This window comes from Anastrepha obliqua, chromosome 5 (genome assembly GCF_027943255.1).
Source record: "Anastrepha obliqua isolate idAnaObli1 chromosome 5, idAnaObli1_1.0, whole genome shotgun sequence".
Lineage (NCBI taxonomy): Eukaryota > Metazoa > Arthropoda > Insecta > Diptera > Tephritidae > Anastrepha > Anastrepha obliqua.
The window spans coordinates 121,043,701-121,062,996 of NC_072896.1; the positions used below are offsets into that span (position 1 = coordinate 121,043,701).

Sequence of the window (19,296 nt, forward strand, 5' to 3'; positions counted from 1 at the left end):
AAGTGAATATATATTAAAATTGTAATCATTTTTGAAATTTTTTTTCTTTCAAATCAATAAAAACTAATTTCGCACAAAAAGTTATGGTGTTTTGAGTAGGTAACACTTCATATCGTTCACCCTTTTTTTTCAGAATATCGAAAAAAAACCGACATTTAAAACGAATAACTCGAAAAGTATTCGTCAGATTCTCTTCAAATTTTCACGTAATATTTTTTCAGATATCATTTAAAAAAAGGCAGAAAAAAAAATCCAAATCTTTTAAAAATTCTGACTACCCCTAACCCCTTAATTGGTTGAAGGCTAAATATTGCATTACTTATTTTGGCCAGGAAACGGCTTTTGTGCAGATACGATTTTAACAATATAAAAGGAGTGCAGGGTAATCAACTTTTGAGTTTGTATAGAAACCCCTCATGCCAAACCTTTTCAGAGACTTGCCGTATATCCAAGAACGCTGACACGCAGTAGTCTTTCTTTTCCACCGCTACTCTAGCGAATTCTTATACTGAGTTTACTTGCTGATGGTCGAATGATGTTTTCGAAAACAAATCGTGTACTCGAATTAGGATTAGGATTAACTTCTTGTAATCACTTATGGGGTTAAACTTTTTCAAAAATATATATTCGAGACTATATAATAGACTTCTGGACCTATATGAGGGAACCATGTCCAGAGTTTGGTATGAATATAATTTGTGCTACTTTCCACTGAATGAGAAAATATTCTTTGTGGATCAACGCAATGAATATATAAGAATCTATATATATAAAAATGAAATGATGTACGCATTTTTTTGGGCCGATACGAGGCCAATTTTATTCGTTCTTTTTTCATATTGTAGGGATCCACTAGGGGAAGGTTTTTAGCAAAAAAAATTTCTTTTAAATATTTTCCTCATATAAAAAAAAAAAATCAAAATATTGTACAAAACAAAACTTGCTCGATTCTTAGATTAAAGTAAGTTTCGAATCGACATTCATTTTATGTGTACAACTTTTTTTTGAATTTTTCGTTATTGTATACAGAAATTTCAAATGATTCGAATGAAATTTTTTTTTTTTTTTTATTTCTTCCATAAAATATTACACCTGTCGTTAGACAATAAGTAATTTGATTTACAAAAAGATGGAATGAGAGTGATATTGAAGGGCCAATGCCCCCAAGCTTTTGTTTGGAAGAATATATACATATTATTTAAAAACAAGTGGTTAACAAACAATGACATATACGATTAGTTGACAATTAATTACAAGGATTTTGCAAGATCTGTTGGTGTTTGACGGTTAAGCCGACTTTGGGTAGATTTTTCTTTATTTGGTAGTCTTCTCATCATAGGATTTGTATGCGTTAATAGTCTATTTATGTGTCTTCTGCTAGCGCTTTGTATTGTTTCATCAATAGTATCGATGTCAAGGTCGCGATGAATATCTGCGTTAGGTATGTACCAAGGTGCATTAGTTAAGATCCTAAGTATTTATGAAAATAATGTTTCAATTCAATTGAGCTATGCTTTCTTTGACCAATTCTATATGGAAATGAATGCGTTTGCAAACGATGTTTTCGGCTATGAACAAATGTTGGAATTGAATGAAAAAGGAAAGAAACGCGAAATGATAAAAAAAATTCTTGGAAAATTTAAAATGAACGGTGCTTCATTGGAAAAATTCAAAGGTAATAAGAACATACACAAGATAAAGTTAGAATTCGAATTTTTAGATTTAATTTGTTTATTTCTCATTTTTTCAGAAGTACACCACACAACAACTCATTCCAACTCTGATTTTGAAATCCTGTTGGAATTGGTGAACGATAATTTTGTCACTATAATGGTCAATGGAAATTTGCGTGTATCAGACCCTGCATATTATTTACCATATCAACTTTTTATGGAACATATGGACCAAATGAACACAAAAAAATAATTTAGTTTTGTTTTGATTTTTTGCAACATTTTGGTTTTCAGTTAATACGATAAAAACAATACTGTTTTTTCGTGAACACAAAATTCTAAATTTATTACGTTGTTTGTTTAGAATTTTTTTAGAAAAAAAGTAAATTTTTTGGTTTTGAGGAAATTTGTTTATTGTTGCTATTTGTGAAAGCGTAGGTATTTGTAAGTATTTGACTATAGTCCTAAAAGTTAATGGAATACAACTATGACACATAGAAAACATTTTTTCAAAGGGGTGGTTTTCGAAAATTATAAAAAAAATTGTTTTCAAAAATTTTGAAGAAATAAAGTAAAATAAAAAAATTTCGAAAGCATGAAATTTTTTCAAAACCAAATTTTCCTCAAAAAGATAAAAGAAATTTCTTCGAAGAGGTGTTTTTCTAAAATTACAAAAAAAAAAATTTCAAAAATTTTAAACAAATAAAATAAAATGAAACTTTTTCAAGGGTATGAAATTTTTTCAAAACAAAATTTTCTGAAAACCAAACAAAATTTAAAAAAAAAAAATGGTGTTTTCAAAGCATTTCATTTTCCACTATTAGTAGAGAACACATTTTTTTGAGGGGGTGTTTTTCAAAGCGGAAAAAAATCTTTTTTAACAAATCAATTTAAACTTTTACAAAAGTATGAAATTTTTTCAAGAACAAAATTTTCTCAAAAACGTTAAATTAAAAAAAAATAGTTTTTTCAAAATATTTTCAGCAATTAACTGAAAAGAAATTTGTTAGAGCGAAGTGTTTTTCAAAACTTCAAGAAACACTTTTTAACCAAAAAAATAAACCTTTTTTCAAAAACAACAGGAATGATAACATTGCCTAACAATTTCTGCACTTTTACACAGTCTAAAGAGGCATTGATACAGAGTGTATTTCCAAACATAGTTCAACATTATAAAAACGATGATTGACTCAGCGAAAGAGCAATTTTAGCTGGGAAAAATAAGGACGTCAATGATATAAATTCAGTGTCAATGGACACTATTACTGATCAAGATGAGGTCGTAAATTATCCAACTGAATTCTTAAACTCACTCGATTTGCCAGGCTTACCACCTCATAATTTACGATTAAAAATTGGAGCACCGATTATTATGCTGCGCAATAGTAATGTATATTAGTTGGCAACTCTGCATGGTGACAGTCGTGTAACTTGTGCGCTCCTATAAAAGTTTAGATTTTACCACGGATATTCTGAGATATAAATAAGCTCTGGCAGTTTTAGCGGAAGTGGTACTGGTGGTGATTGCATTTGTAAGGCGAAACGTTTGTACGAGTGAGTTGGAATTGAGAAATAAGCAGATTAGCCTGGTGGTGTTTCTTTTGGTGTTCCTTTTGTTCACTTCTTCGCGCGGATCAGTGTCCTAGTAACTGGAAGGAGAAGCGACGTCTAGCGGAAGGATCAAATACCGAAACAATCTTTTGGTTCGTGCATTAGATAAATGAGTGTTCAGACAATTGGAAGGTGAAGCGACATCTGGCGGAAGGACATCATCCCAAAACGATTTCTTGGTTGGTGTATTAGCTAAAGGAGGTGAAATACCATCCTATAAAGATAGAAGGCGCAACTTAGCATCCTGGAGAAAAGAAAAGCTGACCAGCTGTCCCCAATGGACACTAAAAACCAAACCCCAAAAATGCACAAAATGAGTACCCAAAAAGTTGGTGATTTGGATGTAGAAACTCTTAAGCTTATAATCAAAGAGAGTAACAATGAGATGCTTGAAAAATTAAATGAATTAAGTAGTGATGTGGCGGAGCTAAAGAAACAAAATGAATACTTATCGCAGGAGATCGAAAAAATTAAAGCTGAAAAGAATATGGATAAAATAAGACTCGCTCAGTTGGAAGACCATATCAAAAAACAAAATTTAATTTTCAAAGGCCTAACTGTAAGTACATCGACCAAGGAGGCAGTTGATAAAGTGTGCAAGGAAGTACTACAGATAAATGACGCATCAATTGTCAAATCGACAAAGAAAATCTACGAGCGAGATGGAAAAATGACGGTGCTGGCAGAAATCAGATCAGAAAAGGATATCGGAGATATTTTCAAAAAATCAAGTAAGCTTGCGGGTACAACAATCTATGTAGAAAGAGATCTTAATTTAGGGCGGCAACAAGACAAGAAAGTTATGATGCAATTGAAAAAAGATATTATGGCGATTTCCTCTAAACATCGAATTGGCGTCCGAGATGATAGAATGAAAGTAGCAAACAAATGGTTGAGATGGAATAAAGATAAAAAGCTGGTATGTGGCATGGAAGATGCAAATATTACATTGCAGCTTTTATATGAAAACAGACTTCAGAACGTTAAAATAGATTATAATATATTGTTAAGTAAAATTATTTCAAAAAATTAGAAAACGTCTGTCATAGCAAAATGATTAGCAAAAATAACCTTAAAAATATTAGAATTGAAAATAATTTAAAATGTGTACAAATTAAAATTAATATTATTTCCTTTAATGTCAATGGCCTTGAAAACAAATATATCTTCCCTGCGTTTTTCGACTATGTTAAAAAGCATGACGTTTTTGAACTTATAGAGACCCACCTAACCGAAGAGAAAATAAATCAAGCAAATAAATATTTCCCCGAGTTTGACACTTACTGGAAACCAGCAAGTCGTAGCAGCAAATTTGGAAGAGCGTCTGGAGGTTGCGTGTATGGAGTCAAAAAAGAGTTGCAAAAAAAGGGCATACGACATAGTTTCAAAGCCGAAAATGGAGTAGATGTGATAAGATTCCACGTAAAGGATGACATAATCACATTTATACCACTGTATATAAGAGGAGCAGCTTGGCACGAAGAAATTGAGGTTGTTAAGGAATTTTTCAAGGAAAACACAGAGAAGATATCAGTCGTTATGGGAGATCTAAATGTTAGAGTTGGAAATATACAACAAAATATTGAAGACTTGTACACAGCTACATTCTCAGCAGATACTGGAAAAAGGAGCTCAAGAGACGCGGTAATAAATAATAGAGGCAAAAATTTTATGGATTTCTGTGAAGACTATGGTTTAATTATATTGAATGGCAGAACAGCTGGTGATGAGGAAGGTAATTTGACTTACATAAGTGCAGTTGGTAATTCCGTAAACGATATATGCGCAGTTTCCCAAGAAGGTTTGAAATACATTGAAAGATTCGAAGTTGAATCAATGGTATGGTCTGACCACATGCCAATTAAATTAATATTAAAAACAAATATGGTACTAAACGAGTTGGAAAACATCAACTTATTGCCGAAAGTAGTACTTAAAGGAAAAGATAAGATAAATTATCAATTAAAACTAAACCAATACCTAAATAAGTTTAAAAATGGAGGAGAAATTATGGATCTGAAGAAGCTTGCCGACGTAATAAAAATGTCAGTGCCACAGTCACCTGCCAGAAATATTAAAATCACTTTTAAAAAAGCATGGTTCAATTTCAAATGTTTTAAGGCTAGGGAGCTATCCTTCAAATATCTGATTGATTTTAGAAAATCTAACATTGAAGACGATAAGCAAAAATATCTAAAAGCAAATCAATTTTATAGAAACGCATGTGAAAAAGCAAAGAAAGAATATTACGAAAAAATTGAAAAACGAATCAACAAAACTGCAAATGCAAAAGAATGGTGGAGTTTAGCGAAGGATATAAGAGGAAAGTCATTTCAAGTTGGTACAAATATCACTGCGAACGATTTTAAATACTATTTTCAAAGCCTACTAAACCAACCGGAATTAACAAAAGACATTTATTACGCAGCTGCGCTATGTAAAGATGAATATCTCGATAAAGATATAACATTTATGGAAGTTGAAAAAACCATTGAAAATGCTAAAACCAATAAAGCGCCAGGAGAAGATAGAATACCTTATGAGCTGCTAAAGTTTGCTTCGCCAGAATTTAAGTTAGAGTTAACAAAGGTATACAACATAATTTTTGAGAGCGGAAGAATCGATGAAACTTTTGAAAAAACGATAATTTTCCCAATTTTTAAGAAGGGAGATGTAAATGCAGCCAGTAACTATCGGGGAATATCGTTTATGAATTCTATCGCAAAGGTGTTAATGGGATTGATAAACGTAAGACTTGCTAATTGGGTAGAAAAAAAACAACGTGCTCACAGAATTCCAAGCCGGCTTTAGAAGAAACTATTCAACTGTAGATAACATTTATAATCTTGCGTCTATTGTACATCTAAAGTTTCATGAAAATCAAAAAGTTTACGCATATTTTGTTGATTTCAAGGCGGCGTTCGACAGGGTGCCGAGGAGACCGATGATTTATAAACTTCGACAGATGGGAATATCTAGCAAAATAACGAACCTCATAGAAAATATTTACGGTAATACTAGATCGGCGGTTTGGACGGGAAAAGAAGTATCCGACTATTTTGAAACCTGTACTGGTGTGAAACAAGGATGTCTGTTGTCGCCATTATTGTTCATTTTATATCTAAACGATTTGCACGACTATTTAGAAGGTGGTCTATTGGTTGAGGGCATGAATATACGTATTCTCCTTTATGCCGATGATATCGTTCTCCTAGCGGATAACCCTAAAGTCATGCAATCCATGATTAATAACCTGGAGAAATACTGCGCTGAATGGAATATGGAAGTAAACCAAAATAAATCGGAGATGATGGTGTTTAGAAGAGGTGGACGACTTTCCCAGGCTGAAAAATGGTGGTACCAAGGTAAAGAAATTAAATTGGTGGCCGAATATAAATATCTTGGTGTCATTCTCACACCCAAAATGGCATTCGGCAAGCACTTAGAAGCCAGAAATACTTCAGCAAAAGCTAGTATTAATTGCACATGGAACGATTTTTTAGCGAAGCCATTCATTTCATTAAAATCAAAATGGAAGCTGTTCCAAGCGGTATGCAGAGCGATACAAACCTACGCAGCGCAAGTTTGGGGATATGCCTTATTCGATGAGGTAAATAAACTTCAACGCTACTTTATTAAAAGAATCCTCAAACTACCCGAGTTCACTCCAAATTATGCAATAACATTAGAAACTAATATAGAAGATAGCCACATGTATTCTTTAGAATTACACATGAAGTATATCTGGAAAACTATTTACAAATATAATTGCAACAGACTCCCACACAAACTAACGCAAGGCATCTTAAATAAAAATGTATTTTGGCTTAAACATCTGAACGACATGGGAATGGAGTTCGGTCTGAAGTTTGAAGAAAACATCACTTCTATAGACTGGCAAGATCGCTGTGTGCAACTTCTTACCGAAATGAGAGTAAAAGATATCAACATGGCAAGGCAAAAAGCACAGTCAAGCGAGAAGCGAATTTATAAACATTTAGACTACTCAAAAGGGGAATCATATATTAAAGAAGATATGCGGCTAGCTGATATTACGACAATTTTCAAAGCAAGATGTGGTTTACTGAAGCTAAATGCAACTACGTATGGAAATGCTCAGAAAATATGCACCCTCTGCAATTTAAACGAGGAAGAAAATATGCAGCACTTCTTAGGAAGATGTCCGGTACTGAAGGAGATCAGAATAAAATACCTAAACGCAGCGAAGCTAAATGAAGCAGAAGTAATAGATATACTTAATGGCCACAATTGGAAAATACTAACTTGCTTTATATACTCAGCCTTACGCTATAGAAATTTTCTTATTGCAGAGTTCAATTTTTGATTAATTTTTGAGTTGTGACAGACAACATTGTTATTGCCACAAATTTATTATTTCTTTCTTTATGTATTTATATGTATATTTAAACGAATTATTGTAAAAATTATTGTAATGTAAGATGAAATATTTATAAATAAATAAAGAAGAATTACTACTACTACTAGTAATGTGCCCCGACTTTGCAACGGTACCAGACTCGCTGTGAAGAAGCTAATGGGTACCGTTATCGAAGCAACAATTTTGAAAGAGAAGTACAAAGGAGAAGACATTTTGATACCCTGAATTCCACTGATTCCGGCGGATTTACCATTCGATTTCAAACGTTTGCAGTTCCCTATTCGCCTTGCCTTCGCTATGAGAATTAATAAGGCGCAAGGACAGTCTCTACAAATGTGCGGTATTAATTTAGAATACCCAATTTTTTCTCATGGACAATTGTATGTAGCTTGCTCACGAGTTGGCAAACCATCGTCATTATTCACGCGAAAGATGAAAAAACCAAAAACGTTGTCTACCAAAAAGTGTTACAATAAAGTTCGGATGAAATTGTATCAAAGAATTTGCTTTGTTTCGTATTAATTTTATTCTCTTTCAGCAAATCATTGAATTTATCGTCTAGCGAAGCGGGCGAGGGTACGCTAGTATGTAATAAACTTAAATCCATCTGTTATGAGCCACAACCTGCCGTCTTATTTACCTATTTTTGTTGATTGTGGTTCTAATTGCTTGCTACGTCAAGGAAAATACCGGAAAGTCCATTTGAAACGAGCTACGAAGAAATTCGTATTTTTCCTTATCACCTTCTATATCTTTACTGGAAAATGTTTGGTTTAGCAAGGAGTAGCAGATAAACTGAGTTAGATGGTCTATAGACCGACTGCCATTTCTACTAAGCTACCTATTCATATTAAGTACGCCCAACGAATGCACGACATTTTTTATATGCAGAAAAGGCGAACCATCGCCAGAGAAAAAACTGTAAAAAATCAGCGAAAATATTAAGGCATTACAAACTTTGACCTTCACCACTAAAATTTAATAGGTTTTAAATAAAAAAAAAAACTCTGATTAGAAATTTCGAAATTTTGATGTAATTATTTTAGGTTTTTATAAACCGTTTCAAAGTCTGAAACTTGAATTATTAAAATTTTTGTCTTTCTAGAAAAACCCATTTATATAAGATTGATAATTGAAATTAAAAAATACCTAAGTAAATCGTCAAAACTTACCAAAAGGTGGTGTCTTTGTAATAATTTCTGGGATGCACATTCTGTCAAAAAAGTACCGGGAATAGTTCAATTAAACGCAAAATAATGGCTTAATCAGCAAAATTTATTTTATCGCCTCCAAAATAAGCTCCCTTCGAAGCAATACGCATATGCCAGCGATTAGGCCAGTCATCAAAGCACCTTTAAAGGCGTTTGAAGAGATCGTCTTCAGCTCCTTCAGCGGCTCTCCTTAATAGCCTCTATCGACTCAAAGCGGCGTCCGCGGAGTGGCAATGTAAGTTTTTGGAGAAGAAAAAGTCACAGGCGGCTAAATACTATGAATGCGGTTGTTGTTTTTCGATGATATTTATCGAGTTTTGGGTGAAAAAAGGGTTCACAATATAAGCCTCGTGAGACGGTGCGTTATCATGGTGCAAGATCCATGCGTTTTCTTTCCACAAGTTGGTCGTTTCCTACGCACATTCTCTCTCAAACGTCGCATAACTTCCAAATAATATTTTCTATTTACCGTAGAATCATTTGAAATGAATTCCGAGTGTACAACACCATGATAATCCGAACTTTTGACCTTTGACGTGTTTGACTTTTTGACTTTGACGTGTTTTTTTGAGTTTTGGCTCATGTGAATATCGCCATTCAGCCACCTGTTGACTGGTTTGCATGTCAAACTCATATACCCACGTCTCATCACCTGTTATGATGCGCTGGATAAACGTTGGGTCCGAATTCACTTGCTCAAGCATGTCTTCAGCCACCTTCTTTCGATGAATTTTTTGAAAGAAAATCTACTCTCTTGGAATGAGTCGGGCAGCCACGCGTCTCATGCCCAATTAATGGTGTAAAATGTTGCAAATTGCTTCGTGAGACACAGTAAGGCCACGATCTACCTCCCTTAAACTTGACTTTGTCAACGTTTTCATCCGCTGAAGGGCGACCAGATCGGGGAAAATCTTCCACAACTTCTCGGCCTACTGCAAAAGCCTTATACCACCCGTATGTAGACCGGTGTTTTTGATAAAGTTCACTCGCCATAGGCTGTGTGCAACATTTTCACCGATTTGGCGTACGAAGTCGATTACAAAGGATATTCGGCACTGGTTATAAGAACCATAATCTCAAATTTCTATTACATCCGCTATATAGCTAAGAGTATATGTCTAGGAGATATTATTTAAAAATTTCTTTTCTCTTGGTTTTTAGATTGTTTTTTTGTACCTTTCATTACATCTTCAACTGTATTCTATTATTCTTTTCAGACATGCAATGAGCTTGCAGACAGATGTCCATTACCCTTAACTAAATAACGACTTAATTCCGTACTTGTAATCTGTGTTCCTCCCACTAACAATAACACAGAGTGCAGAACCCCATCACCAGTTACAACGCAACTGATTCATATAATTTAACGGGCGCTATGCGCTAATTTACCACAGTTGCAACACTCAAATAGTCACCAAAGTATAGAGCATTAAGTGGGAGGGTGTAGGCACTAAAGGGAGGCGATTGTGTTGGGATTTCGATATACATAAATACATAATTTATTTACGCGGCAGCCAATTAGTCTTAGTTACATTTTCGCACGCAAATCAACACTCGTTCAAATGAAATGGAATAAATAAAGGAATGAATGAATGAATGCCGGCAAAGTGAAGTGATGTGAATTGAACTAAAGGAGTCGACCGAAAAGTTGCCAACGGCAAGCGCAAATGACAAAAAAAGGTGGTAGGCGACTGTTGGTTACAAGAGCAAAGGGAGACGAGGTAAGGTAAAGAAAAGAAAAGTAAAAGGAAAGAAAAAAAGTACAACTGTGAATAATAATTGGGGCTTTTATGTATAAAAATTGCTAAAGAATTTGTGACGCGAAAAGTGCCCCTACTAACTTGCGGCAGAAAAACGAAGTAATAGAAATAGGCGTGCAAAAACAAACCAAAAAAAAAAAAATATTTATAAGAAAGAAGAAGTGTATGGGCGTGTGTGTGAGTATTTATAAGAAGAAACTAGGTATGCCGGCAAAAGAAAATCAAAAGTGGAAGCAAATATAAGTTAAGCGGGGACTGGTGAGTTTAACTGAATAAGACAAATATGAAGAAAGTGTTTTTTCATAACTATCAATGCCACGAGCATATTTCTGTGTGGTTACACCATGTAACAAACTTAATTTTTTTAACATAAATGAAAAATGCACTTTTTTCAGCAGCACATCTGAATTTTAACAGTCTTTGACTTAAGAGAACTAATAAAACATACTATTTTTCTGATGTCTACTTTTCGCAAGTTGTGAAATTCGCTATTGCTGGTAAAAGGTCTTATAAGCCTTTTAGTTTGACAAAGTTTCCAAATTTACCTATCTTCTCTGTTAAAAAAAAATCTTCCAATTCCCTTTCTCACTCCCATAGTGAAGTCCTCAACCATCTGGGTGATCCTGCTGCCAGAAAAATGTGAGACACAGATGGCCCTCCAAGCAGTAAGAAGGCGTTGTTGCCAAGCAACGACAGGTGGGCATTCCCACTACTTAGAACTGATAGCGGCACGCTAATCATCTACTCTGTCGGAAATCAACGGATTAACGAAACCAACGCAACACTGAGTCTTGTCGAGGCCCTATGCTCCCGAGAGGACAAGGAAAAAAAATCTTTGTGTATTCTCCCAATTATTTATGCTACATTTAGCTTCTTTGCAGTTGGTACCACAGTAGAGTCCTGGACCAAGAACATCTGAAGTCTACCCCGCCCTAGTGAGTCCATCGGCAATTTCGTTACCTTTTATTCGAGAGTGACTTGGAACCCAGCCATGTGCAATTGAAGTTGTAATACTAAGCTGATTATGATTTCAAAGGCATTCGTACACTACTTTCGATTCCACAGAATGTGAAGCTACCGCTTTTAATGCAGCTTGACTGCCTGAGTATAGCAGTGATAGATGGGGTTGAAATGCGTTTTTCTTTAGTTTTAAAGAATGGACATCCAAAATATTGATCGGGCGAAACACGTTATAACATCAAATTTATATAAGCAATCAGAACAATTCATTTAATTTTTTATATATTAATTGCATTTTATCTTTTTCTTTATTAAGTTTTCTTTGTCATAAATAAAATGGCACAATTCAGATTTGTCTCCTCTCATTAGGCGATGCACATCAGTTTTTGATACCTGGTATCTGCTGCCCTCTGGCAATTCATTTTAAACTGCTGTGCATTTTTCATTTCTTTGTTTTAATGTTTTACCAATTTTTTTAACAATCGCCCAACATTTTCCAATGGGCTGCAATTGCGGACAGTTTGGTGGGTTGTGGTCGTTTTAAACAATATTTACCCCGTGATTTTCATACCAGTTCATGGCAGGACGGCTATAATGACACGTTGCTGAAGCGGGCCAGCACAGATGTATGTTGTGTCATGAATGGCAGCAAAAGTTTTGGAAACATTTCTTCAAATAAATTTCTTGTTTTTTAATGACTGTGGTAATGCACGTTTTACTTTTAAAGCTACACTGGCAGATGACTTTGGCAAACCAATTATTTTTTAGCGACTTACCCAATATTTTTAGCTTAAAGCTACCTAAGAATACGAACTAGGACTTGTATAGGGATATGCTATCAAAAACACCAATGATACCCCGGAAATACAGGTCACACGTCGCACTTGAGAAAGGGGTTGAATTGTTTGCAACTACTCTCGTCAAAGCCTTCAAAAGAGCCTGCCTCCTAACGCGTAATAGACGCAAGGCAAAGCCTCCTTGGTGGAACAAGGAATTAGAAGCACAAAGGCGTAGGGTACATGAATTCTATAGGTTAGCCAAAGTTGCTGACAATGAGTTCTGTTGGAGGGAGTATAAGGATCTACTAAAAGTATACAAGAAAGAGATACGTAAAGCCAAGAGGGAATCTTAGAAAGACTTCTGTAGCAGTATGGAAGACACTAAAGATGTGGCTAGACTTAGAAAACTCTTGTCCAAGAATGCGTCTATGCCAAGAACAATACGAAAAATTAACGGGGAGTGGGCTGACAGCTGTGAGGACTCTCTAGAAGACTAGTCAGCACACAATTTCCAGGGTGTGCAGATCTGCATTGGTGCTACACAGCAGTAATCAGACCGATATTGCTGTATGGGGCCTTAGTATAGTGGACTGCGACAAGAAAACTGACATACTTAATGCCGAAAAGATTCAACTACTCGCTGCTTTGTGCATAACAAAATCGATGAAAACCACTTCGACGGCGGCGCTGGAAATGATACTCAGCATGCCACCTATTGACCTCATGGCGGAAAACCTGGCAGCGAAATCCGCGAGGAGGTTGGTGGCTGCTGAAGTATTTACCTGCAGAACCTTCGGTCACAGCTCAATAGGAATGTGGAGCTCAGGTGGCACAGACTACATGACTCCGTACTTTAATTGGGAGAGAAGGTTTCGCACTACAATTGAAGAGGAGGGATGGCACAAAGGCATGAAGACTGGCCATAGAACTTTTCACATCTATACAGACGGCTCTAGAACTTTAGACGGAATGGGAGCGGGTATTTACTGCTCAAAACTAGCGGAAAGGCAGCCTATGAAGCTGCCAGACCCCAGCAACATTTTCTAAGCGTAAGGTTTTGCTGTGGAGAAAGCCGCGGAGCTAGCCTACACAACAACAAGAAAGAACTCAACAATTAATATATACCTGGACAGTCAAGCAGCCATAAAAGCAATAAACTCATATTGTATTAAGTCCAAAAATGTTCTACGGAGCAGGGAGGCCATAGAAAGGCTAGCCGCAAAGAATAGGCTACATATCTATTGGGTACATGGTCACAAAGGTATTATGGGGAACGAAATAGTAGATGAGATAGCAAAAAGTGCTGTGAGACTGCCATTTGAAAAAGAGAACGACGTACCAAAACCGTTAAATACTATATATATTACAATGAAATGGTCGACTACATGAAAAGGCGAGTGGAAGCTAGATGGACTAATTTGACCACATGCAAAACAGAAAAGTCATGTGTAGAACTAACGACTCAATTAGTACTTACGATCTCGCGAAAGGACTGCAGAACTATCAAAGGTATGCTAACAGGTCATAATCTATTGGCTGCACATGCGTACAAGATAAGTATTGCCAACAAGAACAAATGCAGGAAATGCAGAGAGGATGTTGAGGAAACTTTAGAGCACCTTCTGTGCGTCTGTCCGGCATTATTAAAAACACGTTGAAAATGTCTGGGAGCCCCATTGTGTGAGGGTCTGGAGGACGTTTCAAAAGCGGATCTCCCAGCGCTGCTTAGATTCGTCAAAAGCGCTACATCCTAAATGATGTCTACTTTCAGTATTCATAGAGGTCGGTCTCCATCTGGTATCGCTAGGGACTAAAATTTCTATGCGTGGCTTATTGCCAACCAGGTTAACCCAACCTACCTTGGGGGACTCCTTCTCTCTTCGTTGCAATATAAAATTCATCGACCTGAATCTGCTTAGAGTCTACTTTGACGTATGTTTCATCGTCCATAACAAGAAAGCTGTTTTTATTCTTATTTTATTTATCGATTTTCTTAGGCTCTAAAACCTGTTTACATAATTGTAAACCTTGAATTTTGCGCACTTCTCGGAAAACTTTCGATATACGAGCCTGTTTAGCAGCGTCTCGAAATGAAAAGTCAGCTTATTTCGAAATAACGATATCATTTCTTGGCTTTTGTTTCCGGTACAAATCCGTTTTGTCTACCGCTGTCAAGCCTTCGTATCACCGAGAAGGTTTTATTAAACTTTTTCGACACATCAGTTACCGTACTCTTCGCACAATTTAAAGTTTTGCTATGCCATTTTGCGACAATTACCAATTTTCTTGCTTTTTGCGCACAATTTTCTTCGCAAGCTCTCACTTAACCGAGCACATTTTAAAGAATTCGTAGAAGTTATCGTACAAAAAGTGAATACGCCAAATTAATAGTGGCAACAAAATCTACGAATGTGTGTACTTATTTTTTAATTACAGTTAGTTTTACGCAAGTGATGCGCAAACACAGTCTACTAATTTTTTTATGGTTTTCAAGCTTCCATTAAAATCTTGCATCATTTGGAGTACTAACGATTTCAAAAGACATTCGCCACTTGGTATAAAAATAGTAATTTTAAGTCGAAAATATTTTCTTCATAGCCTGCTTTCATTTGCTACCCAAGTACTCACATTCGATACTTTGCGAGATTTATAAGAATTTTTAGAATTCTGTGTCTTAATTGCAAATTCGAAATCTTGGAAAAAAATCAACATATCCTAAAGTGCTGGTCTAAGACTAAAAATACAATTTTTCTACCTATAAAAGAACTGAGTGCCAGTGTCAAATACCCACCGATTTTCTTATACGCGAGAAGCGCTGTTGCTTCGTTTTATTTGCGTGTGTGCGCCAAAGCAAACGCTGAAAAATATAATATTTCATAAAGCCACCAAACTGCGCACATAGTTGAAGTGAACGCGAAATTCGTTGGCTCAGATTGGTGTTTTTTTGTCGTTTTTATTTGTGCGATTTTTTCCTTTAGATTTCCTTTAGTTTTACTTTTTTGCTTTGATTTGTTGCCGCTCCGTTTTTCCTCCGTTTAGCTGCTCTCTCCCCCACTTCTTATTATTTTATTAGATTAAGTTTGTTTGCCTGCTGCTGTGTATATTTTTTGTAAATTCAAATGAGCACAGACAACCGAACAGACACAAAACTTGTTAGGAGCACACACACACACATACACGCATACTAATGTATGCGTGCGCCTAAGTGGGTGCTCGCGCAATAACTGAAATTTATTCGGGCATCATAGTGCCATAGTTTATTTGGCTTATTAAACATTCAAATGGGAGTGTGAAGGCGCAAGCATTCAAGTGCACAAATGCCGGGAAACGCACACATACACACATGCATGCATACATGCACACTTATAAATTGAATTGTATATGCGCGCGTGTGTGGGTACAAAGCTTTTAAATGCGCAACCTACCTCACCGCCCGTTGGCGGGCTGTGGTGGCGGCAACGGCAACGATGACGACGGCGACGACGACGACGATGATGAGGACCACTTCTGTCAAGGACATGTCGCAGACAACAAAAATTATAAGTTGGCAGCGCAAGATGAGCACAATAAATGGAGGAAATAAAAAAAATTAACGTCAAGCGACAAGAAAACACGAAGCCACAAATGCTGGCTAAATGTGAAGGCAAGAAGAAAAAGAAAAATACTTACAAAAAAGAAAAATACAAAAATACAAAAAAAAAACCGAAATTCACGCAAACTTAAGAGTGCGCATAAAAGCGAAAATTGTAGCAAGATCCTCGCATAATCAGCGCAGCACGTTGCCGCCGCCGCCATGCTAAGCAGCGCCACACAAAAACTTTCCCCCCTTAGCGGCCTCCGCACACTGGAGGTGCTGCTACGTAGAAGCTAGGCAAAAATTTACCAGCCCGCATAAATAACAACCACAAAGCAGGCAGATGAAAGCTAAAATGTATAGGAAGAAAAGGAAAAATAAAATGAACGAATGCGGAAGAAATGTCACGTCGTCACTTCCGCCCGAAAATTCACCGCTTACGCTTGGCGCCCAACATTCCAGCACGACGGGCTAATAATAATCCTCCGGTGAAAAATTATGAGTCGACCCATTTGATGCAGCCGATAAGCGCGCAGGGGCGTATATACTAACATAGCTCTTTCGGCAGCCAGATCTTGCGTTGGCTTGAAAATCAGTCCCTTTGCTATAAACACCACGACTCACTGCCTTTGCTGAGCCAGCGCTTAGTTGCCCTCTGGCTTTGCTTACATTTGACCGACATGTTTGCTTTGGTTGTTTTTCTGTAAGTTGTTGTTAGTGAGTGCTCTGCATATTCACATACCGCACAGATATATAAGTATAGAAAAACGTTGCCGCCTTTTGGGCGCGCTGGCATTTTTTATGGCAAAACAAATTTATTTGTTGATATTTTCTTTCGTCGGCCGCATAACACGAAAGCCGTACGCCCCTGTGTGTATGTGTATGTGCATGTATGTACATCCACTATTGCATGTATGTGTGTGTATTAGCATTTGTAGGTATGCGCATATTTTAACTTATTTGTTTGGCTGTTTGTGTGCCGCTTTGTTTACTATTCTGTGTGGCTCAGTCATACAAACAGAATACGGACATGTTGTTGTTGTATATATGAATATGCGTATGTATATATGTATGCATGCATGTCTGTATGTATTTGCTTCCGTGTCACTCCTCCAAAATGCATGAATCTGTTTTGTAAGCACTTGCGGTTTTTTCTTACAAATATATGTATGTGTGTATGTGTGCGCCCGCGTTCACGGCAGCACTGCGTCAAGTAGCAGACGTCAATAAGCCGGAAGTGGCTGTCTTAGCCGCCAGCATAAAATGAGTTAGTGCCAATATTTTTGGTAAAATATGCGCGAAAATTAGCTCGCCAGAGAAATTGAGGTCGTTAAAGGTGACAGCTCAAAACATCCGGCAACAAGCGAAGTGTTTGTGGCAAAGAAAATATGTGAGCGTGTGAAAGTAATTTAAGGCGTTTTTTGTTTTCTTAAACTGTGCAACATTTTGAGAGTCATTGTTTGGCGGTTGGCCTTCGGAAGATAATGGAAGGCCGCCGAGTGTATTTCTGGCAAAACAAAAACAGGAAAAAAAGAAAAGGAAATCTGATTACGAAAATCATTTCGCTGGTCATTGTTCAACACCAACTAACTCTAATTATACTTCGCTCACTTATTTCTCATTTTCGTTCTTTGCTGCTGCTCGCCACAGCCAGATATTAATAATGCCGTTTCTCTCATACGGCTGCCTGCGAGTGCTGGACAATGGCAAGCAAAAACGAAATGAACCTAAGAGTTTGTGGAAGAAAAGTACTCCGAAGGGTGTTTGGCCCCATAAGCTGCAACGGCGAAATGCTCAATTTATCGCAGAGAGAAGGCGTTGCTAAACACCAGGATGAAGGACAGCCGGCCTCAAAACAAACCTAGCAATAACTTTTAACAAGTTCAAAAACTCAGTCAGGAGAGCTTTGTACTACACCTGGATAGATTTCAGTAGAAAGAATAGAGAGATAGGAAAGATAAAATGTAGGTGGTAAAGCGAAAAAATTAGTTTGAGGTCACTCTTTCACAAACCTCCTTGGATTCATTGATGAAACTTAAGAGATCCGGAAGAGGAAGAGTATGAACTTTATCCATACTCAGTATATCGCAACCCAATATCCTAAGTCTGAATCTGGAAATCGCCGGACAGCTACAAAGAAAATGCTCTGCAGTGTTGTCATCCTCAAGACAGGATAAGCATATCGATCTGTCGACGACCCGCATGGCAGCCATACGCTGACCATAGGCACTGTGTGATGACACCCACCAGCACTCTCAGGTCCTTTCTGCTGAAATTTAGGGCAAAGGCCGCTATTTTCCCGTTGGGTTCTTTCACAAAGCACTTGTTTGCTCTGCAGGAGTCTAACTAAGGCCAACGTCCTCTATAAGTAGACCTCATGATATCGTCAATCCATAGTTGACTCGATGCAAAATTGACACCTAGAAAGGGTTCAGGGCCTAGTGGCGTATTTGCAGAGCCTTCATTAGCCAGTTTATCAGCTAACAGGTTTCCTGTAATACCATAATGTCCTGGCACCCAAATAAGACTAACTTTGTTGTGTTTTGCAACACTGTTCAGTTTTGCCTTACAAATACCTTATGGACCGACTTCATTTTACTAAATCGTCTTGACCTCCTAACTTATTGACTTACTTAATTGACCGTAACAACCCGTTATCGAACTACGACCTGTCGAATAATGTCTCGCCAGGTGTTTCTGTTTTCCGCACACCTTTTCCAGTTTCTTAAGCCAGGAGAAGCTAGAGTACCTCACAAGGGTTTTCATTATATCGATGACCGCTCTCATAATTCCTGGCAAGAGGAAATCAGGGAGAGTGGTTCCACTACTGAAATCTGCGAAACGCGCCAACCAAGGGGATTCTTATCGTCCGATAACTCTCCTTTCCACAGTAGTGAAGACCTTGAAGCCCTTCTACTCCCATTCTACACGAAACATCTGACCCCAGCCTCACATCAGCATGGCTTCCGGGCTCAATCAAAACCGCTCCCACGAGAGGACTGTCCTAGTAGCATCGGACCTAATCGAACCTTTCGACACAGTCAGCCATGCCCCGCTTCTAGATATTATTTTACAATCGACACTCCTGCCACAGCTGAAGAGGTGAATCGCGAACTACCTGAATGGTCGTCATTCGTCGGTGCTATTTCGTCTTTGCTTTTCTAAGTTTTATAACTCGAAACTGCCCCAGCAACCAGATGGAGCCTCCTGGTATCCTACGCTGACGACTGCACGATAAATGCGTTGGGCAATGTCTTTGATGGCCAGTGCGCCAAGGCAAACGACTATCTCGCCTGTCTTTCTCGTTTATTCACTGCGAGGAATGTGCA

At 37.2% G+C, this 19,296-nt stretch overlaps 1 protein-coding gene across 1 annotated transcript; it reads left to right on the top strand.

Moving 5' to 3' along the window:
* Positions 1-3,597: 3,597 nt before the first annotated feature.
* LOC129248956 (uncharacterized) lies at positions 3,598-4,317 on the top strand. Its single transcript, XM_054888564.1, has one exon. It carries the CDS (start codon positions 3,598-3,600, stop codon positions 4,315-4,317), a length of 720 nt encoding a protein of 239 aa, XP_054744539.1.
* Positions 4,318-19,296: the final 14,979 nt, after the last annotated feature.